This window comes from Mesoplodon mirus (genome assembly GCF_964341445.2).
Source record: "Mesoplodon mirus genome assembly, chromosome: 4".
NCBI classification, from domain to species: domain Eukaryota; kingdom Metazoa; phylum Chordata; class Mammalia; order Artiodactyla; family Ziphiidae; genus Mesoplodon; species Mesoplodon mirus.
In genome coordinates, this window is record NC_138979.1 from 28,775,621 (window position 1) to 28,802,033 (window position 26,413).

The window sequence follows — 26,413 nt, forward strand, 5'->3', positions numbered from 1 at the left end:
TTTTTTTTTTTTTTTTTTTGCCTCCATCGGGTCTTAGTTGCGGTACGAGGGATCTGTGTTGTGGCATGCGAGATCCTCCACCGTGGCTTGCAGGCTCCTCATTGCAGTGTGCAGGCTTCTCTCTAGTTGCAGCACTCAGGCTCTGTAGTTGTGGCACATGGGCTTAGTTGCCCCATGGCATGTGGGATCTTAGTTCCCCGACCACGGATCAAACCTGCATCCCCTGCACTGGGAGGCGGGTTCTTAACCATTGGACCACCAGGGAAGTCCCGGGAGCAGTTTTATATTTACAGAAAAATTTTACTGAGAGTTCCTATATAATCACTCCCCCACCCCGGCTTCCCTTATGATTAACATCTTGCATTAGGGTGGTACACAGTTACAATTGAGGAGCCAATATTATTAATTAATTAATAGTTAATTATCATTAACTAAAGCCCATAATTTGCTTTAGGATCCACTCTTGATGTTGTACATTCTGTTGGTTTGGGAAAATATAACATGACTTGTGCCACTATTACAGTATCATAGAGAGTAGTTTCACTGCTGTAAAAATCCTCTGTGCTCCACCTATTCATCCCTCCCTCTCTCCAACCTCTAGAAACTACTGATCTTTTTACAGTCCTTAGTCTATAGTGGTTTTTTTTCTCCAGAATGTCATATAGTTTGAATCATATGGTATGTATCTTTTTCTCATTGGGTTGTTTTCTTTTAGCAGCATGTGATTAAGTTCACTCTGTGTCTTTTTCATGGCTTGATGGCTCATTTCTTTTTACTGCTGAGTGATATTTCATTGTCTGGATGTACCACAGTTATTTATTTATTATTTACTGAAGCACATCTTGGCTCCTTCCAAGTTTTGGTGATTATGGATAAAGCTGCTATAAATGTCCATGCGCAGGTTTAGGTTTTTGTGTGGACACAAGTTTTCAATCCATCTGAGTAAATACCAAGAAGCATGATTGCTGGATGTATGGTAAGAATATGTTTAATTTGTAAGAAATCACCAAACTGTCTTCCAAAGTTGCTGCACCATTTGTGTTCCCACCACTAATGAATGGGAGTTCCTGTTGCTCCACAACCTCATCAGGATCTGGTGATGTCAGTGTTCTGGATTTTGGCCAATCCAGTAGGTGTATAGCAGTATCTCATTGTTATTTTAATTTGCAATTCCCTGATGACATAGGATGTTGAACATCTTTTCTTATGCTTATCTGCTATCTGTATATCTTCTCTGGTCAGGTGTCTGTTCAGATATTTTGCCAATTTTTTAGTTAGGTCATTTTCTTATGGAGTTTTAAAGTTCTTTGTATATTTCATATACCTGTTCTTTATTAGATAAGTGTTTTGCAAATACTTTCTCCCAGTCTGTGGTTTGTCTTCTCTTTCTCTTTTGAAGGATAAGTTTGTTGGATACAGAATTCTAGGTTGGTGAGGTTATTTTCTTTCTACACTTTAAATATTTCATTTTATTCTCTACTTGTTCACATGGTTTCTGAAAAAGAAGTCTAATGTAATTCATGCCTTTGTGCCTCTGTACATAAGTCTTTTTTTTTCTCAGTTTCTTTTAAAACTTTGTTTGTCTTTGATTTTCTGAAGTTTAAATATGAGCCTGTGTGTAGATTTTTTGATATTTATGCTAATTGGTGTTCTCTGAGATTCCTGGATCTGTGGTTAGTGTCTGCCATTAACTGTGGAAAATTTTGTCAGTATTGTTACAAGTATTTCTCTGTTTATTTCCTTTCCTCCCAGTATTCCTATTACATCTTTTATAATTGTCCAATAGTTCTTAGATATTCTATTGTGTCTTTTTCCCTTTCTTTTCTCTCTCTGTATTTCAGTTTTGGAAGTTTCTCTTAACATTTCTTCAAGCTCACTGATTCTTTCCTCAGCCACCGTCCACTGAAGGCTCATCGAAGATGCTCTTCATTCAGTTACAGTTTTACTAGCCTTTCATTCTGGTTCTTTCTTAGAGTTTCCATCTCTCTGTTTACATTACTCATCTGTTCCTGAACATTATCCATGTTCTTCATTACAGCCTTTAGCATATTAATCATAGTTATTTTAAATTCCCCATCTGATAATTCCATCATCTCTGCCAAATCTGAGTCTGGTTCTGATGCTTAGACTGTCTCTTCAAACTGTGTGGGGGTTTTTTTTGTTTTGTTTTATTTTTGTCTTTAAGTGTGTGCTTTGTTGTTTAAAGCTGAACATGATATACTGAATAGAAGGAAATGAGGTGAATAGACTTTTAGTGTCAGGGTTTATGTTTATCCGGCTAGGAGTTAAGCCAGGCTTACTGTTGGCTGTAACTACAGGTATCAGAGACTAAAGTTAACTGGCTCAGGTTAACTGGTTTCCCCCGAGGCAGGTCTTGTTAAGAAGAACAGAGTGCCCTGTCCCATTTCAGAATGGTTCCTTTCCCTTCCTGCTGCTGGAGCCTCTGGGGACTTTTCTCCAGCACCCACTGTGAGAACCTCGTAGGGCTCCAGGGGGTAAAACTCTCAAGAAGCGTGGGACCTCTGTGGCTGGGTCCCCCTGGAGTTTTTAACTCTCAGACTTGTCTGTGCTGAGCCTCCAGCAATTCATCAGCTGTAGTTCTGGTCTCCCAGGGAGGCTCTCCTTGTGGGTTTCCGCTCCTGTGAGTTGTGATGCTCTCTGTCTGCTTGTCTGTCTCTCCAGTTTTCGAGGCAGTTTTCCCTGTGACCTCACTTCTCTGACGGATCCAAGAAGACTTGTTTATTTTCAGTAGGTTCAGCTTTCTTCTGGTAGTAAAAATGAGAGTGACGATTTTCTTTACATGCCCTGCTGGAAACTGGAAGTCTTATCATTCAAATAGAAAATCAGTATTCTTTTGCTTGATGATCAGGAATTCAAACCGAATTCTCACTTCTGAAAATAAAGGTATTTTAAAATAAAGGTCACCTATCACCTTCCTCTTTCCTGTGGGTGGAGGGAGCTGTGATCCCACGTGATTAACAAACTCAGCAGCAGGTCCGCTGGAGTGTGCCACCCAGGTTGCGAGGGCATGAAGTGAAGCTTCATAAAAGAAGTTTCAAGTTAATTTTGATAGAAAAATAGAGGAATATTTTAGAAACAAGACCATTAGGTATATCTTCTTGGATGGCCTGCTTAGGATCAGACAGTGAAGGAAATCCCTGGGCTCGTTTACTTGACCTTAAGGCCTCAGTTTCCCCATCTGAAAAATGAAGGGGGGTGGAGCAGATTAGTGATGTTCACACTGCTCCTCGCAGAGCCTGAGCGTGGCTGTGCCTCCAAGGGCTCCTGGAGATTGGGGGTGTCCGCTGGTGGAACTCAAGCTGCCCCCAACAGACAGCCCCCTTCTCAGGGACCCCACACACTGACGTCCACAGTCCTATGTGAACAGCAGTGCCCTGGGCTAGAAGAGCTTTGAAATTTCTTACTCAGGTCGGTCACTTAAGGTTTCCCTTCCTTCTAACTTTCTATAAAATCCACGGAATGCCAGGATGAGGAAATCAAATTATTTGCAGAAGAGAGGGAGAAGCAAAATTTACTTAAAATTTTAAATCTGACTTTCCTTTAAAATTGTGCCCAAGACGGATGGTGTTAATGCTGGGCCATGAGCCTGTGCCACCCTTTCCCCAACACCATCTTCCATTCCCGGGGTTACCTTACCTGGATTTATTCTTCTGGATGAACCACAAAATGCCTTCTGAGTCCTACTTACCTCTGGAAAACTTGGGCCCACACAGGGGCTAGTCCTGACAAAACAGATGCTTTTCAACAGGATGCTGATACCACTCAGCTGAAAGTTATGTGATGCATAAACATCGTGATGGTCATGACCGATGGATGCAAGACTATTAACCACACTTGTTATTTGAAAAGCAAAGACAAATGGCTGAATATGTATGTGGCTTAAATGTCACGGTCATTGAAAAAGGATGAGAATGAGAGGGATCTTCCTACTTCCTACGCACCCTCACCAGCCACACGTGCTAAGACTCTGAGACTCGGTGCCGTGAAGGTTCCTCTTCTTCTAGAGCTAAGGGGCCCCACTCTCTGAAGTGGGAAGCTTGTGTTTGATCTCCAATTACCACTGCAATTATATATCATGAGAATGTGACCAACCTGAGTGTGGGGACCTCACCCATTTATTTTATCTAAAAAAATCTGTTTTGAAGCATGGTTGATTTATATCATTAGTTTCAGGTGTACAACATAGTGATTCAATATTTTTGTAAATTATCCTCCACTTATTTTCCTGTGCTCTACAATATATCCTGGTTGCTTATTTATTTTATACATAGTAGTTTGTATCTGTTAACCCCCTACCCCTACCTCACCCCCACCTTCCCTCTCCCCACTGGTAACCACTAGATTGTTCTCTTATCTTTGAGTCTGTTTCTGTTTTGTTACATATATTCGTTTGTTTTATTTTTTTAGATTCCACGTATAAGTGATAACATAGAGTATTTTTCTTTCTCTTACTTATTTCACTAAGCATAATACTCTCCAAGTCCATCCATGTTGTTGCAAATGGCAATATTTCATTCTTTTTTATGCCTGAGTAGTATTCCTTTGTATATATACACCACATCTTCTTTATCCATTCATCTATTGATGGGCACTGGGGTTGCTTCCATATCTTGGCTACTGTAAATAATGCTGCTATGAACATTGGGTTGCATGTATTTTTTTCAAATTTGCGTTTTTGTTCTCTTCAGATATATACCCAAGAGTGGAATTGCTGGATCACATGGTAGCTCTATTTTTAGTTTTTTGAGGAACCTCCATACTGTTTCCCACTGTGGTTGCACCCGTTTACATTCCCACTAACAGTGCACATGGGTTCCCTTTTCTCTTTATCCTTGCCAACAGGTGTTATTCCTTGTCTTTTGGAAGATGGCCACTCTGACCAGTGTGAGGTGGTACCTCATTGTGGTTTTGACTTGCATTTCTCTAATAATTAGGGATGTTGAGCATCTTTTCATGTGTCTGTTGGCCATCTGTATGTCTTCTTTGGGAAAATGTCTATTCAGGTCTTCTGCCCATTTTTTAATTGGGTTGTTTGCTTTTTTGATATTGAGTTGTATGAGCTGTTTATATATTTTGAAGATTAATCCCTTGTCAGTCACATCATTTCCAAATATTTTCTCCCATTCAGTAGCCACACCCAATTGTTTTGGTGTTTTTAATTTTTTAATACACATATTACTTTTATGACTCAATTAGCAAATGATTTTATTTTTCCATTGCATTTAAAGACTTAAAGAATCTAAAAAGCAATATATTTAATTATTAATACAGCAATTTTCAGAGACATAATTGGTCAATTCAGTCATAAAACTGTGAGTCCCTTGTAAAAGTGCAATTATGGCAGCACCTAGTAATATTTTACTATAATTTTTTCAAAAAAACAGTTTTAGGGAAATAGAAATACATTCACAAATCATAGAATTCAAAAAACCTCAAATTTCAAAATTATTAAAATTCAATACTAAAATTATTGAAATACCATTGTACATATAGATTGTAGATGTAAGATTAAATTTTTCAAATTGCATCTCTCAAATTTTCCCTTTTTATTTTTATTTTTTTTTTACATCTTTATTGGAGTATAATTGCTTTACAATGGTGTGTTAGTTTCTGCTTTATAACTAAGTGAATCAGTTATACATATACATATGTTCCCATATCTCTTCCCTCTTGCATCTCCCTTTTTAAAAGAAATACCATATTAGCATATTGCCCTTCATTTATCACAAACTGTTTCCTGGATATGGAAGAAATTGAAAACATTTTAGTAATAGTCCTAAGTGATTTTCCATTCCAGTCCTTTCCAGGAGAGCCCCGGAATTCATTATTGCTTTAATGATGGGCTTCTTGACTCTGGCCGAGAAGGCTTGATATTTTCTGTGGTGTCTTGTCCACTGGGAGGTGGTCACTGACAGGACAGATCAGCAGCCCGCGCTGCATTGAGATGCAGAACAAATAGGGCTGAGTCCCTCCCCTGCTGCTCTGCGGGCTCTGCTGCCACTAACAATTACCAGGGACAGGGGCACAGACGCACAGCAGGAAGCCTGACCCCAGCGCCGCAGCTCATTTTGCACCCCACTTATCCAATGCTCCCTGCCCTGTAATCTCCCCTGCATTGCTATCTGTGCGTTTACACAGTCAACCTTCATTATGTCCCCAGGACCAGCACTGGCTGTTTGTCACATCTATTGATTGCCCTGAAACTGCAGTTTACGGAGATCGCTTTCCAAGGTCCTGAGAAAGTCCCATTCCCCCTCTGATAGGCTGGCGGCTAGCCGGTGAGGACCAAAGGCTATCTCTAGTGTCTGATGGAAACCACCATGACTTGAAACAGCCCTGTGTCACTTTCAGGACAAAAATGCCAAAGTGCCCTTAGGACTGGACGCTGCTTCGGACAACAGAATTTCACCAAAGCTAGGAATTATGCTGTATTGAACGTCCTGTTTGCCATGAATCACCAGAACTACGCACAGGAAAAGAACCAAGGCCGTGGATAGCACTGCCCTGTTTTTGTGTAACGTGCAGAGATCCCGTAAGTAGTCACAGTGAGCACCTGTTAGTATGACACTATGTAAACTCCTCATGGCGAAGCTGTGAAATCGAGATTCATGGGCCCGTTTTGCAGATGAGGAAACTGAGGCCCACAGACTTCATGTGGTTTGCCCAGATTCCCACAGCCAAACTATGACTCAAGTAAGATTTGAACTTAGGTCCGCTTAGCTTGAAAAACCAGCCCCTTGCCCGTGTTCTGTATGTACCCCCGTGAACCCCTCAGGTACAGCGTCTTAGGGGAGCTGGTTTGGTTTCATTTGTCTTCCCAGCTCTTAGCTTCCCTCATACTCAGCCTGTTTCTCCTGGGATGCTTCTGCACTGTCTCCTTCCTGCATCCTGTCTTCTTCAAAGACTGCAATCCTTCTCCCATTACTTCTCCAAAATATCTTTTAAGGATGCTTTGTGGTAAAGAGAAGGATCCTGTAAGAGAAGCAGGAATTGAGGAAGTAATGAAGTCGGCGTGTTCCCTTAAAGCCCCACCTTATTCCAGTTCACAGCTTACCTAGGAAGAGGGAAAGGAGTCCAGGCACCTGCCGTCTGTGATACGCAGTGAAGGGCTGGATCTGGAAGGTGGAAGAAAGATGCTTACCTTCCCAAGGCTACAAACCTGGTGTGAAAGTGACCCTCCCACACTGATGTCAGAATGATGCCAGGAGTGCCCTGTAACTCCCACTGTTATTAACAAGTGCCTGTGCCAGGTGCTGGTCTACTTGCTCTACAGAGTTGATTAGTTCAACTTCACAACAGCCGTAGCGGTGGACACTGATGGGCTTTGCCTCCTGCCAGGGATGAAAGTGAAGCTCATGGCTGGGCAGGAGTGGGGTCAGGCCAGCTCTGCCGATGGTGCTGTGGACACCATGCCCAGCACTGTCCGGTCCTGATGGTCCAGGCGCCACAGGTCTGTGGACCAGTGAGGAGTTTGGTGAAACAAGGCTGGCTCGTGTCAATAACAACACTGTCTTGTATCTGCACACAGCTTTCCACCATTCCAACAACTTTTACAAATCTTAGCCCCTCTCATCTCCACGGTGCTTCCCTGGCACAGAGGTGGCCCCGTCCAGGGGACTGTGCTCCGCGGTGCAGAATGCCCCTCCAGGAATGTCCCTGGGTGGAATGTGGAAAGCAGGATTGCTGTGTAAATAACTTGGTGGGCACTAGGAGTACGAAGAAGAAAACGTGGGCACAGTTCCTGGAAAGGCAGCTTCGTGCTCAGACGATGTCAGGGCATCCCCAAGACGACCTGTATAGTTGTGAAGCTCAGGGCCAGGATGAAGGCCCAGGTTTTCCAGAGTCAGGCTGAGAAGAATGGCTTCCCTGGAAAAAGGCTTTGATAAGCTTTTTCTCTTTCACTTTGGACCAAGAGGGACCCAGGGAAGGTGTCCATCATCCACGCACTCGGCTGACGGTCTCTGTGGGCACACTCGCAAGGCAATTCCTGTCTTCGGTTCTTCCTGCATCTCTTTTGTGATGGAGTGGGGAGGTGCTGCTGTTCTCCATGGAAATGAGTGGGGATGAGTGATTTTCCCAGGACATAGTAGTCCTAAGAGTAAGGGCTGTTCTGTTTGGGTCCAGGGTTTTGATTAATAAAAGAATAATGCTGCGTTTTGTGGAATGTAGCCATGGGACCTTCAAACACACATCTTGCATTGACAGGTGACAACAAAGCTGGCTGTCTGAGGGCGTCAGCTTTGTCACATTCTTGTTTTCTCAGATCTCCTCTAACCAAATTATATTTCTTGCCTATATGTCTAGTTCCCTTTCACAGGGACCACATCTACTCAGTGATGGGATTATATTAAGTGGTTTTTGCTCATGGTGACACCCCCATCCCTGCCGAGCCGTCGGCTGTGACTGCCGACGCTCCTCATATGTAAGCTCAGGAGGGCTCAGAAAGGAGGAGGGGCCTGGGCTGTGGGTCTTCATGACCCTCCCCAGAGCCAGGGCAGGAGACACCAGGGCAGGGGTGTCCAGTGTCCTGCAAAATGGCCACCCAGAGCCGTCCATCTCCCCCGTGCTCATCCCTGTTCTAAACCCACTAAGGAGCCCACCTTATCTTCCTTCTAGTGTTTTCCTAACTCTTCCTTTCCCTGCCTTGACCAAAAGTAGGGAATTATAGAGCAAGTGTTTAAAACATACTTCCATAAATGGTCCAAAGATCCTGGTTCAAACCATCTGAAGCGTGGGATAGGTCGATGTCCTTTCATTTCTCTGCTTGTGACTATTGTGGGCAGAGGTAAGGAAAAGACCAGGTAAACAGCAAATTAAGATCCGTAATATATGAACAGCCTATGTCCCAGGCAAGGGAAGAATCCAGGAAACCAGAGGAGGAAATGAAGTGTTTAGACTTTAAACATCGGGAAGAGAATCAAAATAAATCCACAGCATCAGCCCACCCCAATTCAAACACCAGAAATGTACTCCTGACAGGCTCCCTTCCCTCCCTTTCAATTTCTTACATTGATTAACACCCCAAACCATTAATTCCATCTGTGTTTCCTTTTCTTCCTGTCTTCATGCTGTCACACACAGCACTCTGGGGATATGACATTGTTCGGTTTGAAAATCACTGGTTCCAAGACAAGATTTGGAACATTAAAAAAAAAATTAACTCTTTGAACTGTATTGGTTTAAGACACAAGGGAAAATCTAGGATAGGGTGTGCATTAAGGGAGCTTTAAATAGTGGTAATTCTTTATGATTCAATAAAATATTAAGGTTTCACATTTCTGAAACTAGCAACCAAGGGCATTTTAAATGTAAATGTAAGTTATTGAATCTATCCGTAATGTTGAAGAGGATTATTTCAGGTCATTATTTCTCATATCCTGCACAAACATTTAGTGGTGAGATACCATACTTTATCCCAAAGGTCACAGAGATCATAAAACACTGATTCTGGATGCTGTCTTGCAGCTGGCAGCCTGCATCCTAGGAAGAAATGGAATCAACACTACAGTTAGCCCAGAGGAAAGATTCATGCCTCAAGGTCACTTGTATGGCATCATAGACAGGGCCTGGGGTGCCTTTGGGACCCACGCAGTGGCAGACCATCTTCTTTTATTGCAAAGACCATCTTGATTTGAATACTTTTCCTGGTCTTGGGAAGTCAGTGGTTAAAATCAATGCACTGTGTGTTGAAAGACAATAAGCACCTGAAGTGACTTTAGTGTTTCAGGATCCCTTTACAAAGAACTTGGCGTGCTTGTTCTTAATTCGGTGTTCCCAGCAGCTCTGCGTTGTCTTTCCCATCATTTGACAGAAGAGGCTCAGGAGGGTTAAATGCCTTTTCCAGAAGTAGGCACAGTGCACAGATAAGTAGAATGTGAAGTCTGGTCTGGTGGTAGCAAATTTAGTATCTTTTTTTCTCTTTACCAGTATTTTCCAAGTATCCTTTAAACATTAATAGAGAACTCAGGTAAGTTTTAGCTGGAAGATATACTTTGGTAAATTAAACTTTGTGATATTGACCAAGAAAGAAAACTCTGTATGCCAAAATTATTTGACCTAGGAGCTCACATAGAAATAATCAGCAGTCAGCAGCACATGGAACTCCGGAAAAGAATCTTTGCAAATCTGCTCTATACCAGGTTCCTTCAGGAAATTGAAAAGAATGCGTTTGGTGTTCTCTCAAACCACAGGCATGCCTGGGAGAGAGAAAAAGAACAAAGGAAATGATAATTCTAGTAGCAACATTGTATAAAGAGCATTCTCACATTCTGAGCTCTCTTCTGTGCCCAGACCTCTCCACACCCCTCGCCTTCTTGCCAAGTTGCTTCCACACCTTGGATGAGAATAAGAATAAGTCACAGCAAGTCATCCGATGTGTTCTTTCCTAGTACTTGCAGGTCTCATGCCTAACTTCTTTAATGTGAGTTATTTAAATTGAAGAACAATGGCTGAAGATGAAAGAGTGAAAAAGCCCTCTTGTGCTATTTCTCCGTTTGTGAAAAGTAATCATTTAGTGTCGTAGATGACGATGTTGTGAGTCAGCAAACATAGATCCCTCCAGGGAACACTTTGTCCTGCTATTTTCCACCTGGGGGAAATTGTCTGATGGGGGAGGGGAGATTAACTGAAATTTGGATTCTAAATAAGTCCAGTTTGTTTCTGTGGGAGTTATTTGTTTTTGGAAATCTGTAAGAAACCAAGTTAACAATACTTTTTTTTTTTTTTTTTTTTTTTGCGGTACGCGGGCCTCTCACTGTTGTGGCCATTCCTGTTGCGGAGCACAGGCTCCGGGCGCACAGGCTCAGCGGCCATGGCTCACGGGCCCAGCTGCTCCGCGGCATGTGGGATCTTCCCGGACCGGGGCACGAACCTGTGTCCCCTGCATCGGCAGGCGGACTCTCAACCACTGCGCCACCAGGGAAGCCCTAACAATACTTTTAACTGACTGGAAATGCAGATGTTGTGATGTATTAAGGAGAGAAGTCGTACGTTGGTATCAACCACAGATACTGAGTCCAGGAGTCTAGAGGGGACACACAGGAAGGGAAAGAGGACTTGCCTTTAGGTGAGAAAGTGCAGTTACTGTGACCCTGTGTCCTGGCGCAGGCCTCAGGTTCCTCTCCTGCAGAAATGGAAAGTCAGATTGTCCGTGTGAGTGTGAGATTTCTGATCTGTGTTCTTCCTGGAATACGTTGGAACGTCTAGACATCTTGGGTCTGCCTCTGTCTAGTGATACAACACTGGCCCAGACTGCCGCACACTGAGCCTCCATGACCTCAGGGGGACACTAGGATGATAAGGTCTTCCATGTCCACGCCCCAGGTTTGTTCTGAGAAGGAAAAGTAAACAGGGCCCTTGAGAGCCATCAGCACACTCACGGGTCCCTGCAGCTGTACTCGGCACCAGTGGATGTCCCAATGCCGCCAGCTCCTCACTCACACCGAGCACATCTGTGTCTGGATGCCCATCTAGAAAGAGGTGTCCAGATACAGATGTAAAGAGACACGTATATAGAGAGAGAGCTGAGTTATTTCTGGTTTTTGGGGGGTTTTTTTGCGGTACGTGGGCCTCTCACTGTTGTGGTCTCTCCCGTTGAGGAGCACAGGCTCAGGACGCGCAGGCTCAGCGGCCATGGCTCACGGGCCCAGCCGCTCCGCAGCATGTGGGATCTTCCCGGACCAGGGCACGAACCCATGTCCCCTGCATCGGCAGGCGGACTTTCAACCACTGCGCCACCAGGGAGCCCTTATTTCTGTATTTTATGTATTTATAAATCACACACACATATACGCTCACTGAAGCTCAGAATCACTATTTAACATATTTTCAACTCTCTCCAAGAAGGCTTACAGAAGTTCACAAAGTTACTGGGTCTCCAACTCCAGCATAAAAATGAGGAGAGGAAATTGGTAAAAATCACAGTTGGAATGATCCCATTGAGAGCCTCCTTCTAACCTCGGTTAATTTGGGCAAATTTCCTAAATTTTCTGAGCCTCAGCTTCCTCCTGGGTAAAAGGAGGATTTGAGAAAATCTAACCAGACTCAGTATAAACTCAGTAACGTGTCTTGAACTAGCAGCAGATCTGATCTGGGCTGGCTCCATGTCCCCAACATGAGCTTGGACCACAGACCCGGCACGGGGGTCCCCTCACAGCTCTTAGGGCCTAAGGAGGGAGAGACATTTGAGGAACGAACAAAACCGCCACCCAGAATAGCTATGCAATTACAGTCCTGATAAGACCCAGGATGGAAATCCTGGGGTGCTGGGAACAGCCCACGGGGACCCCCATCCAGCCTTGACTGAAGCCACACCTTCCTCAGCACAAAGGGAGTGTTGGCATGCGGATACCGCTTCCCTCCAGGCTCTGCCAGCCCTCCCTTCTGTCCTTGTCCAGCCCCCCCCAGATACATGTGGGTCACATGTGACTGTCTGGGCAGCCCCGAGCCTGCTGGGGCCCCCCACTCCCAGCTCTTTGTTCTGGCTCAGACGGGCTGAAGACACACACCAGCAACATCTCCTGATGGCCAGTAGGGTGACTTGGGCGCCTGATCCTCTTCCAACTTCTGTGCAGCGTTTTAAGCTGCCAAGCTGTGCTGAAGTGATCTAGAAACAGATAAAAGGCAAAAAAGGCTCATAGGAAGACAGTGAGCATTGATCACTTCCTGCCGTCCTCCGTCAAAAAGTGTGTGATCCTGAGCCTCTTGTTCAAAAGCCTTTCCTCCAAGGAGATACAACTTCATTGCCGCTGCTGGGCCTTAGTGTACCCTGCCTTACCTATATTATGCATGATCTTATGCAAAATAAATAAAAAACAGAAAATAGCACCTATCTATGCAAAATAACGTTTGCATAAATTATACCCCCAAAATAACCAAATTGGAGGGAACTTTAAGAAAGGTAAAGATTAGCCAAGATTTTGATCTTGACCAAGTTTCAAATCAGGATTTAAACTAAGTGTTGAAGTCCAGTTTTAGATTTTGCTGCCTTGACCACCCCCCTCCCCAAGGTTGGAAGCTGGATTCTCCGATAACCACACCCACTCTCCAACAAAGGGGATTCAGTACACCAGAGCCTCGTAGGCAGCATCTTTGATGATGGGATGCGAGGGGGCCCTGATCAATGCAAACAGGCTGGAAGGTGCAGCTGTTCGTATTTCTCCCCAAAGCATTTTCCCTTGGCTTCTGAACTCAGGGACTGGTTTTTGGCAAAAGCCTATATAGGGGAACTCTGGGTTAGTACAGGTGTATTGTGGAAGCTCAGAGGTTCCACAGGGGGAGTCCTACAACTGTGTTTCCAGATAACAGTTGATGCTCTCAAATATCTTTTATGCTACAGAGAGTAAGTAGGCGGGCAGTGCACTTTTCCAGCATTCTTTAGAAATTAGCAGCAGCATTGAGCTGTGTTGTCAGTGGAAGGACATGGCTGAAGCTGGCACATAGAGGGACCCTGGTGTGACTGCATTTATCAGCCTGAAATGAGCCAGACAGTTAAACTCCTAAATGGAAAATACACAAGCCCCTGCTTTCTGAGCCCGACCTGTAATAACGTGCTCATTCTTTCAAAATTATTTATTGGATTGATTTACTAAATAATCATAAAGTGATTAGTATGCACCAGTCACTGTTTATACTGATTCTCAAGCATGAATGAACCTGAGAAGCAGCTTTGTGATTACCCCCATTTCACAGATGAGGAAACTGAGGCATAGTTTACATCACTTGCCCAAAGTCAGAGCAGTGGGGTTAGGACTTGAAATTAGATGCCCTCCTCTCTCCCTCTCTTCAGTGAGAACTGAGCCAGGATCCAGCAGTTCACCACATAGCAACATATCCCAACATCCTGATTGCTTCCAGCGTTCTTTAGAAAGAGTACTGTTACCTCATAGAAAATTATCTGGAAATTTCTAGGTCCATAAGGAGCTTGAAAATGATGTATGCAAAGTAGGAAATAGAAGTAGTTGTGTGCCATTTTCACATCATCGTGTTAATGCTAATGACTTCTAGAGTGAATTTTTTTCCAAACCGTTACTATTATAATTAATAGCTTATGTGATTTAAATGCAGAATGCAATGACGATGGCTGGATTATTTTCCTTTTTATATTTTACTTTAGATGTTTAAGGTTGCATAAGCATAGTCTTGAAAAAATAGGATAACCCTGAAAAAACTGTTCAAAACTAGTTCAATTTGCAATCCATCTCCTTGTAAATATTACTTTCTTCCGAATGTTACATTTGGCAATAAAACTATTAGATGAAAGCCCTTTCTGCCTTTCATTTCATTGTTCCCTAAATAGAGCAACCTACTGAAATCCCTCGCTTTAAAAATCAGACTCAGATCCGAACACCTACGTCTTTATGCAGTATTTCTCTTGTGAAGAGGTAACAGCCAAGGGATATGAAGGAAGAAACAGAACAAGCAAACAGACAAACATGCAGTTTCTGAAAAATGAATACCCCTAAGAGGCTGTCTCCCGGGGAACTGCAAATCTTAGCCCCTTCCTGAGGAAGTGAGAGCTTGGTATTTCTTAGTGAGATATTTTCCCCTTGACACACAAGCATTATAGCGGATTAACTAGTTTAAAACTGTTTGGTTGGAGATACAGTCTCTGCGTCTTTCTGAGCGCACAGAGGCGTAATGCCCTGTCCCTTTGGTCTGAGCAGGAAGCCTGGATCCGGGGTAGATTCCTCTGCAAGCTGCCCCTCAGGCTTCTCCCTGAGAAGCTGGCTCGGCCTGCCTGTTCCCTCCCTCCTGTGCAATCTCCTTCCCTCTCCACGGGTCCTGGGCAGCTCCATCCGTCCAAATGGGAGCTGAGTTTGCAAGCTGACAGGGCATGCACAGGGCTGATGGTGCTGATGTCAGAGCCAGCAGACAGTTGTGATTGGATCTAATTAGACTTTGCAGCAGCAAATAGACAAGCTCCCTGCGTGATTGGCTTCAAAGTGGCTGGTGCCAAACAACTAGCAGAGGTGCCAAAGTAGAACCCTGCGTTTGGAGCCCAGATCAAGAGAGGCTGCCGGGGCAGGAGGAGGGGGAAGAGGAGGAGGGGGGCCTGGGCCGGGCGCACCTTTCCTTCGCGGTCCCTCCGGCCCTAGAGCGCTTTGGCGCTGGAGCTCAGATCGCGGCTCTCAGCCCAGATGGAAACAAGTGACAGAGAACAATTAGAGAGGAGGGCGGGCGGGAGAGCGCTTGAGTGCTCAGTCCTAAAAAGTGAACCTGCTCCCTGATTTGCAGACGCATTTACCGGCGGCGACGGCGGCGGGCGACAAGAGCAGGAAAGGTGAAATTGTTGAAGAAAGGATTCCTGCCCTGTTCCACTTACCGGGTCCCAGCCATGGCATCGGTCTTGGGGACCAGCAGAGGGTCCGGAGGGCTGAGCAGTCAACTGAAATGCAAGTCCAAGCGGAGGAGGAGGAGGAGGTCCAAGCGGAAAGGTAAGGAGCCGGCTTTCTGCGCTGTCTCCCGCGAACTCTCCGCGCTGCGCCGCCTCCTCTTGTCTGTGGGCTTTGCCTGTTTCCAGCAGCTTCACTTCAGGATGCTGGTGGGGTGTCGGTCGGTACAAAGCAGAGCGCTCGGCTCTGGAGTTCAGATCCCTTTGTAAATGCCGGGGCTTCCGCAAGCCCAGAGAGGGTGGCGAACCAGCGGAGCAAAGGGCTCAGCAAAAGGCAGAGGAGAGGGGCTGAGGACGGGGCTGTTCCTTTGACGGGCCCTCCCTGGGCTCGCACTCCCTGGCCGCTGGCCACCGGCACTGCCTCTGACCCTCGCAGAGGCAACGTTAGCTCGGGGGCCAAAGGAAACCCTCTCTTAAGCCAGCATCCCTAAGAACGAGGGACGGGACCTCGTGCCAGCTTTTCCATGCAAACTGTCTTGGAGGAAGGAGTGGGCAAAACCCGGGAAACAGCGTCCCTTCGTTGGTTGACAGTTTCTATTTAGAGTGGTACCCATTGTTTTGTAAGCACGGGGACCTGCAGAGAGAACAGGGCTTATCTGGGGGGAATAAGCAGAAATTAATACATGAAAAGAGAAACAGGCATTACAGCTTGTTAGAGGTGAGAAAAACTGCAAACCAGAAAAGGAGAAAAAGCAGCCGATGACAGGTTGCTCCTGACACACCATCGTGTCTGTGCCTGGGTACCGATCTGTTTGGAGAGGAGTCACCTGAAGTTAGTTCCATCAGTAGCCCAGGGCTCCCACAGGGGCTGGTGCACAGCTGGCCCTGCTCCATGGAGGAGGCCGGTCTTGAAATGCCATCCTAGCCGGTGTCCCTTCCACGGGAGGGTGGAAGGAGTCTTCCAGGGCTGCCGGCTCTCCCCCAGAGAGGAACTTGTTATCAGCAGCTCCTTATCATGAGTCTGCAGGAGAAAGTTCAGTTCTTATTATTTGAAATAAGGTGCTTTTTGTTTTTTTTCAAGTGACCAGAGAGCCATAAAGAACAGTTGAAAAGATACAACTAAAGTGTATCAGATTTTCCGGTTTCTCTGCCGGAGCGTGCAGAGTTAGATGTGGTTGAAGTTGTAAGTCCTCTCCCAAGAGGACTTCTGCCCTATCTTTTCCTAACTGCTCTCAAACAGTCCCCGAGTCCTTCCCGGCTTCTTCCAATAATAGAAATTAGCCGGGCGGTTTGAAGACATAAATGCCAATAGCACACAGTCGTTAATTATGATTGTATGTCAGGGTGGCAGGGAGCAAGGCGACAACTTCCCAGGAAGGTTTCAGAGCCTTCGGTGTCAAAGGAGGTGATTCTGTAATTCTAGTTTAACTCTTGAGCTGCTAAAATGAATGCCAGCTCTTCACTTTGTTACCTGAAAATTTCACTCTGAAACAGATCTGTTAATGTCTTCCAAAAATAATGCTAACAGAAAGTGACAATGATATTGAAAAAAATCACAGAATTTAATAATGAATATAACTTATAAAAGAGATAAAAAGGAAACGTTGTCTTGTGTACTTCAAGAGTTTGTGTTTTCCAGTATTTTTATTTAGTATATTTAAATATTTAAAATTGAAAAGCATGGAATAATATTTTACAATGAAGCAAAACCTATAGAAAGAAAATATAAGCTGATGAACATTTGTGCCTTTCTCCAAATTCATTTTCTGTACCTTGAAAAGTCAGTCATGCCAGCTTATAAGGCATTCGATTTCGGAAAGGAAGACAAGAAATCTGAAGGAGGACTTCATTGGCTATAAACTTAACTATGACAATTCAAAATAAATTTTATATGAAATATTTATATGCTTTGTTTTCAATATACCAAGTCTCTTAATTTTTATAGCCAAAAACTGAAGTGGGAAAGGGTAATCAGGATGTGTGTGCTAATTCCTGTTATGCGTAAATTTATCCATGGGGTGAAATATCCTATGGCATCTGCCGACAGCTTATCATGGCCTATGAGTCAAATCAAACTGCTAAGTATTCACTTTTTAGGGAAAAGTGAACAGTGTAAGTGTGTGTGGTCAAACGAAAAGAAAACAGCAATGACAGAGCACTTTAAATCTTTATTTGCGTTTTCTTGGGAATAGATCAGTTTGTATATAATTCCCAGTTATTACGGATGCTTTTTTTCCCTCTTCTATCAGGACAATAGTGAGTTTAAATTATGTTCTAATATTCATGAATCTTAATAACAGTAATTGAATAGCATAGCCTCAGCTTTTAAGCTTATCTAATAATAAAGCGCTATATTTGTCACAATTTAAAATCCACACGTGTATGGGTGGATGTTAAGGAATTTTGGTAAGGCTCTACTTAGTAGTAACTAAAGCCACTGATTATGAGCACAAAGAAGGAGTTCTTTTCGTATGTGAATAAATAAATTAAAATAGATGTTCATTTTTTTGGCCAATGACAAGTATATTTCCACCTATTCTAATGAACAAGAGTCATTTTGAAGCTGCATCATAACTTTTGGTTTCCTGGAGCTGTCAGCTGAAGTGCTATCGGCTTGCTATATGTATTCTCTAAAAGTGGCTTTGTTATGATTTCTTTATTACGCTTTTTATTGTCAAAATCTATGGGCTCTGAAATAAAAACTCTGTCGCTACAGTATAAGTGTGGAATTGATACCATACTCCCATTATTATTAACTATGATCCAGAGTCTCGGAAGTAAAATTTTTTCCTGTAGGAGGTATTTTTTAGTCACCATACCACACAGAAAGTAGTTTATATCGTCAAAAGTCAAAAAAAAACTAAAAATAAAAATAAAACTTAGTCACAGAATATGACTTTGGGTATTACCTAGCCGAGACCTGCATTTGTCTCTCAGATAAACTTTCAAAAGGATACTGAGCAAACCTCCCCACCCACCAATCCTCCTGTTATTTTATTAGGACCCAGTGCTGTCCATTTCTCTCCGTGTGTCATTTTTTAGTTGGGACTTTACCTTAGAAATTATTTATGAATGTTTTACGTTTTCTGTACAAACAAGAAATGTCAAATTTTATGGGGAAAAAAAACAGGCAGTTAAAAAAAATCTGTGAAAAGGACAGGGTTTTTTTCTTTTTTACACATGTGGTTAACGAGTGTTCATCTCCCCTGTAGCATGTGAGACCGGTCAGTTTATTCTGCTTCTATTTCATGCAAAGACTTTCAGAAAACCCTGGCAGCTCTTGTAGTTTAGGAGAGTTGACTGCTGCCTGCCCACACAAAATACCCACTTAGCTCATTTCTCTCGGAGAATTCTAGGACACTGTGCTCTGCTTTACAGTTCTGGGTAAAATTATGTGGGGTGATTGCACACAACCACGTCTGTTTGTGGTTGTATTAGAGAAATGTCTGCCTGTACTACAAAAGAATTGAATGTGTGAATATTGTAAAAGGTATATATTTTAACCCTAAATAATAAAGGCAAAGGTTGGAGGGTTCTTAAATTAGTATCAACCCAAGCAGGCAGCACAAGAGGCCGCATCATCAAAACAGTGTAGTATATAAAGATAAGTCACTTAAATTTTATCAGTTAATCTCTGGACCATTGGATACCTCCAGGGTAATATGCCTGAGGAATTTCATAGGTGTATTTTTAATTATTAAAATAGTGTATGTATTCTCTTTTGTTTCTTTTGATCTTTCTCTGGTGAGAGTAGTTTTCCAAAAAGAAGCTGTGTATTGGCATGAAATGAATTTTGTAAACAAAATGTTTTTAACATTTGACCCATGAGTATATACAATGTATAAAATGACTGAAATTTCTGGAAATAAAAAAGGATTGCTCTTTCAATACAAACATATTAGGAAATGGATTGGGTACTGATACAAATTCAGTTGGTTCCAGGAGGTAAACAGGAAGACAGGGTTTTAAGTGAAGTGCTCAATCATTAAAACAGAGAAAGGGAGGGAACTTTGGAGAACTATTTTAAATGCTGTAGAAACAATCATTTGGTAACCCGGTCCCCTTGAATTCAGCATCAACACACCACCTGTCTTTTTGAGGCATTTGACGGCAAACTAAGTTAATGCTTGAATTTCATGTATTGTTCCAGGGGGATCAGTTACACAGAGTTTTAGAAAATTGAGGGTGAATTTTGGAAGCTAACACACGGGTAAAGCTCTGCAGAAGTAAGCTGATGAATCACGAGGAGGTAGGAGTGGCCGGTTGCTGAACGTGGGGAAATGCAGATAAAAAGTTGGCAAAAGGAACAGGGTAAGTAGAGCAGATGGACTGCAGACACAGGCTTGTTGTGAAATGGAATTCCGTGCAAAGCTAATGAAATAGAAAGATGGGCCAAGGATGAAGGTGGGAGGCCTGTGGCTCTCAGACCCCGCAGCGGCAGAGTAGCTGGCGGGTCTCATCCTGGCTTCTGGGGACTTACTCCTGCATCACAGCCGAGCATCCGTGCTCGCCCGCCGCTTGCCTCGCTCGCCCACAGCTCCAGAGGAAGGGCTGGATTAGGTGATAAAATTAAATTGATGAAACTGTTCGCCATCCTCTAATTATGTGAGGGCTTCTTCTTCCTTTCTCTTTTTAAAATTTGTATTAGTACTTCTGGTTTCTAGTGACCCATGTAATAGCAGTAATTTGAGATTGCTTCAAGGGCATTAGATATGATGAGTGAACTTGAATTTAGAATAAAAATATGAGATTCATGTATCCATAGCTAAATAGTGGTGATTCGGTTATTGCAGAAGTGCTGTCCCAGAAGAGCATTATGTAAGGAAATGCAGAATAAGGAAATTGCATTCTTCTTTTCTTGAGGCATGGAGAGACAACTTATGCTCTGAAAGCATTCAGTGTTCAATTTAAAAACCATAGATGTTTGTAGTTGTGTGTGTATACCTATATACATACATACACAGTGAAGACAGTGGAAACATTTGAGCATTTTTTATGTCTGCCTGCTTCTTTTTCTAAAATGCTAGAAAATGAAAGCACTGTTTTTGTAATATGGACAGTTTTGAACAACTCATAAACCCAAAAATAATTATACTACTCTGCTCTTCATCATATAAAAATATTATCTCTAAATGCTGCATTGGTAAATGGAGCTCTTAATTACTAGCAAACAAGATTTCTAAAAGGATAAATTTTCACATGATAAGCACGATTTTAAAAGCACTTATTTTAGCCATTACTAAACTGAATAAAGAAAACAAGGTGAATGTCAAGTGAAATATGAAAAGCACGATGTGCTTCACAAAACAGTCAAACTATTGAATGTTAGCGTATCCATGAGCTTATACATCACGAGAAAAAGCCACACAGCCATATGTACTGCCTGAGCGCAGCAAAGACCTGTTTCATGTTGTCGAGTCTCTGTAAATAGTGAAGCCGAATTAACCCGTCTTTTCAGTTAAATGGTTCTCCTGCACTGAAATACAGAAATACATGCTGTGAAATACTGGATTATGCAAAGAGAATTGTTTATTCCTCGCTATTAATATATTATAATTCCCTTAAGAATGTATCACTATCAAAGAAAGGGACATTACTTTCAGAAAGAGGGGAAAACGCCTGCTTAATTCTTGATCCACATGTGAATCTGATACCCTCCTGTGGGACTTCCAGAAACAGAAGGGGAGGGCACACGGAGAAATTTAAAACCTAGACTCTTGTACTTGCATATGTGACTGCCTTGGTTCCAAACATCCCTCTTGGGTGATTAAAATTTTATTTCCCTGTTTATTTTATTTAAAAGGAATGGGGACGGGGGCTATTGCCTCTGATTTCCTGATGTTTAAGCAACATCACAGCAAATGTATCTCTGAGAGCCCTAAACCTCCATCCACAGATTTGTGAGTGAATCCATTTTCCCAGGAACCATATCCAAGAAATGGCAACCTAGAAGTGGAAATGTTTGATTTTTAAGCTATCAGTAATTTTCCCCAAGATAAACTTGGCCACTTGCAAAGACAGCTGATTTTTTTCTGAAGAATGATAACTATTTGAAAATAAAGAGTTAATCTGAGTGCCTGAGTTCTCTCCATACACTGTGGACATATAGTCATCTTTTATTATAGTTACAGGTATTAACTATGAAGAGTAGCAAAATATTTTCATTTTATTATTTCATGGATGGGGAATGAATACAACTAGTATCTGGTTTCTGGTAAGAAAGCAGCTAGTAACTGTCCCTTTGTGTCATAAAACACACACACACACAAATTCACTATCATCTGTTTTAAATTATGAAAATTATCAAGTTCATGTTAAAAAATTTTTTTAATCTCAAAAAATAGCAAGCAGGTAATATAAATTTTATATTCATACTAAAGAGCGCATTTTTTGCTTGATTAGGAAATAGTGTCCAATAAATGGGACATTTATAATGATGATAAAGAGTAGCATTTAAGATGGAACAGACATATCATGTGACTTTTAGATTTTAAGACCATTTTTTTTGAATCCCTAAGAGGTGAAATTTTAAAAGCTTTTTTTAAGCTGTGTTCACATAAAATCACAGGACTGGAGGTGGCTTCACGTGGCTGCTTTGATGCAGAGAAGGCAGACAGAGCAGTCCTGCTTGTATACCTACTAACACAGCCCCAACGTGAATAGTCACAGGGGCTGCCCTGCAGCTAAAAAGTTCCAGCTCATGTCCACACTGGCTACTATCAAAACCTCCCACGACTGGAGAGAGAAGCTGGGGTGTAGACAAAAGGTGGAATAGGACAGTTATCATTTCCAGTGTAATTACCTGTTCACTTTAGCTAAAATCTGGTTACATCCATTCCACCAAGGGCTTTTATAATGGTGCCCACAGAGAACTCTCTCACAAAAGAGATCGAGGCTTCTTTCTGCTGCTGTTTCACCATTTGAATGATAAATACAGCTAATATTGCTCAGAATATATTAGCCAACCTTCCGTTCTGGACTCTCTACTATACAGAGGTGACTCGTACATCCAAATGTTAGCTCAGGGCTGCCAAGTGATCGCACACAATAGAAAGTGTTCCTTTAAATACTTCAACTAGGATGTGCTTTGGAGACTTTTACAGATTTAATTAATCTTTGCCACTCCATTTATTTGAGATGAAATCTCTAATTCTTGTTTCCTACCACCGATAGACAGAAGATCTGCCTCATCACTGTATAATGTCTTAGGTGATTTCTCAAATATGGCATGAAAATAGGACAGAGGGGGACCCAGTTCTCTGAAACTGGAGCCCAAGTCAAATACTTTCTCTGTTAAAATCAAAGAAAAAGTGGGGCGATTCTGTTTCTCAGAAGCAGGACTTCGGAATCATGATAAAGTAGCTCACAGCGTACACCTAGGACACCAATAATTGATTTAAAAACTACTTTATCAAAGTCCATCAGAAGTACACAGATGTCCTCTCTTAAAAATTAACACAATATTTCCTAAAAGTTTAATTGCTTTTGGAAAAGTCCAAGTTAATAAACGTGACAGAAACGTCAGCAAAATAGATTTTGACCTCCTCTACCCCCAAGTCTGGCTGCGCTCACTCATCCCTGTCTGGAACAGATGCTCCTCCTGCATTTGGCTTATGGCTGTGGAATCTATGTGTCCTTAAAGGAAACATGCTCTCTTTCTAGTAGACTGTGCTCGGGCTGAAACATAAAGGTGCACAAGCTCAGAGACTGCCAGCCATGTACAATTTTAAAATATATTTTTAATAAATTTGGATGTTGAGCAAAACAATATTGCCTTTTACTATTCCTTAGGTGAATAAAAGCACGGAAGGCCTACTTTAACCACAGACATAAAGATATTTTATTTGTGTTTTAACTCTAAATATTCACACCGTGGATGAAAGTTTGTAAAGGACCATCCGGATTCTAACAGAAAGTGACTTTTTAATTCAAAACATATGGTTCAAGGAGAAATTTTTTTAATTCAAATGAGTCCATGCTGCTAATTTTCTTTCTAAAGAAGAAGTGAATTTGAAATAAAAATCATTGCTTTGTCCCTAGGTTAAATAATAGCTTTAAAAGTACTCTTAAGACAGTAGAACAGGAAATATAGTAACTTTGACAGCCCTTGAACGATACTGAACTGAGAGCAAATACTGTCCCCCTGACGGTGGCTTTGGTGGCAGCACGTGTGTCACTGTACCAGCCCTTCTCAGAGCTGCAGGGGGATCTATTCAGGGCTGGCTGAAATCCAGGGAGATATTTTCTTCTTAAGCATTTAGTATGATAAGTTTATTCATTTTAGATCTAAAAAATGTGGAGTTCATATCATTTTATTGTTATCACTTGAGAAACAAGTATTTTTTAGTGAAGTTAAATTTATTTGGGGCTTTTGTATGTAGATAATGAATAGAGTTCAAGTTATTAAATATTGCACTTTCTGTAGACTGTTAATATATACATATAATATATACAGATGACAGACTCAAGATTTAAAATACATATAAGCATTTATTGAAATAATGAATATTGAAATATTAAAATATTCTCCATCAGCTGCAGCCGAAGTCTAATATATACTCATTTTTAGATAAACATTTAAAAAATTAAGTATAGAAAAAATCCTGAGAGCACAAACTCCTTGAGAAATAGTGAAAAAATGAACTTGGTTGATGATCATGTTTTTTAGTGTTGAGAAAAACATTTTTAAAATTTTAAAATTTCATAAAGATGTGAAATAAATCTTTTTTGTCTTTTCCTCTAATAAGATTTAATCTATCCCCTTACATCATAAAATGAGAGAAACAGAAACCATGGTGGTATGAAGGGATTTGAACAGGAGAGGGGACAGGAGAGAGAGAATAACTTACAGATCTCTTTCTTCCTGTGCTCTGATCAGAGTTCATCTTCCTGCATATTTTCTGTATCTTCCAAAACAGAGAGGGCTCTTGATTGAAAAGTAGGGGACGTGAGATCCAGTTCTGCTCTGTTTGCAGTTTGCCTTAAACATTGCATATGTATTCAAACAAGGGCTGTATTGGACCTGTGTGAGTACCTTTTATTCATTTGCAATTGTGTCTCCTCGGGTGCCTACTCTGGACTGGGCAAAGAACTAGGAACTAAAAAGATTTTTAAAAAATAGTCGACAGGGTCCTCCTTCTCTCTGAGCTTGTATTGGATTTGGGGATATAGACACACAAATGTAAAATCAGGGAACAAAAACAGACCACCAGAACCCCAACATAGTATTAGGTCCTACGGGAATTTTTTTTAATACCCAATATTAGCATATATTTTACAAAATTGAATTTCTATTGTATTTCTTTTATCGTTGCAGGTGAAACCTCCTGTATAAAAACTAAATCATTAAAATATAAACTCCTGTAGGTTTAAGCCTTTTTATCCCCTCCGCAGTGTCAAAACATAATAGCTGCTCAATTAAAATTCACTGAGAAAGTTGATTTCCTTTTTGAAATGAGTTTAAAGAAATAATCAGAATGTAGTAAAAGGGAAGCTTTTCTAAGGAGATTGGGTACAGATCGCATGAGCTGCTACAGTTTACAGCAGGGAACAAACCACATGAGGGGTGTGAGTGGGATGTTATTCATGTTACCTTGGGGGTGATGACCACTAGGGAAGGATGTGCCTTCTCCCATTCTTGTTTTGTGGAATTGTCTGAAGGTTTGATTGGCGGGTGTTTGTCTGTGTGCGTGGTGATTTCTCAAGGGGCCAAATATACTCGGTGTGGTCCCAGAAATTAGCACACAGGCTCTCTCATTGTACACCATCAATAAATGGTTGTTGCAGAATCAATTTATAAAGGGCACTGACTGACTTATTTTTAAGCCATTGCTATGGAAATTTGAATGTATTCATTCAACAAACATTTATGGGACATCTTTATGTGTCAGCCATCGTGCTAAATGGCAGGGATTAAGCAGTCACAGAAGCTCTGGAAAATGTTCTGAAAGAGCCAGCCGGCACATCTCAACACGGCCCTGGCTTCTCCATAGTCCATGCTGAAGAGATAGTGCACAGTCCCCCCGCCGGAAGCTGGGGAGGCACATTCTGCCATTTGCCAAACCAGCCCCGCCGATGATCATCACACTCGTGGGTGTTTGTGTGGATGGGGTGAGGTGCAACCCTCAGACCCAGACAAATTCCCAAGGTGCTTCTCAGTGAGACTGGTGCCCCCCAACCCTTGACCCTGAGGAGTTCTTCTCCACCTCTCCGTCCTGTGCCTGCAGCTTGGGCACAGAGGCACACACACACCCCTGCCTCGTGGGTGCACACGTGTCCTTGAATCGATCCTACCTGCAACCAGCGCCCGGACTCCTCCTTCGAGACAGGACCAGGCACCACCCCAAACTCAGCCAACCATCCTGCTTCTCATTTCACAAAATTCCACTCTGTCCTCATGGCTGAGGGTAAACATTGTGTGCATCTGTGTAGTTCAGAATTCTAGCACCAAGCCTGAGAAAGTGAGTAAACCAGGCGTCTAACTTGTGGGATGGTTGGCATCTCTCTGCCTGGAGGTGATGCAGGTACAGGGCTAATCCCAGCAGTCATAGGAGGCGTTCCCACCACCATGTCCACTCAATACTGTGGACACAGGATATGTTGTGGAAAAGATGAGCCATTGATCCTGTCCCTTGTTTTTGTGTACATAGCAGGTTTCTTGGTCTTTCTTATCTCTTACCTATTAGATGACCTTGGAATGATCTCTCTCTCTATTTCACATACATTAATTAAGCAGGTGACGTGTGTATAGCACTAGGAGATAAAATTCTTTAGCACATGATTTACGTGGTCTGCTCACTTTGGCTACAGTGATGCTGGCTGCACTAGTTAGGACTTGATATTTGTCTATAATGATACTTAGGAAAGTCTCCAAACTTGAACATCAGGGAAACAATAAAAAATGCAGGTTGATAAAATTGAAACCATACAATGGATTGAATGCTACATCCCGTTTGTATATATTTGTAATAAAATAAATAGGAACTTGGTGTGAGACACTCCCGGTGTGACATCACTGAACTCCCTGGTCCAGGAGGGGGCGATGTTGAGTTTACCCACATC

General features: G+C 42.3%; 1 protein-coding gene across 1 annotated transcript in view; it reads left to right on the forward strand.

Moving 5' to 3' along the window:
- Positions 1-15,355: 15,355 nt before the first annotated feature.
- Positions 15,356-26,413, forward strand: part of ADARB2 (adenosine deaminase RNA specific B2 (inactive)) — a gene marked incomplete at both ends in the record, with an annotated part of 380,379 nt that continues 369,321 nt past the window's right edge. The window contains one exon of the mRNA XM_082617254.1: positions 15,356-15,455. Coding sequence (XP_082473380.1) covers positions 15,356-15,455 — 100 coding nt within the window. The remainder of the gene's footprint in view (positions 15,456-26,413) is intronic.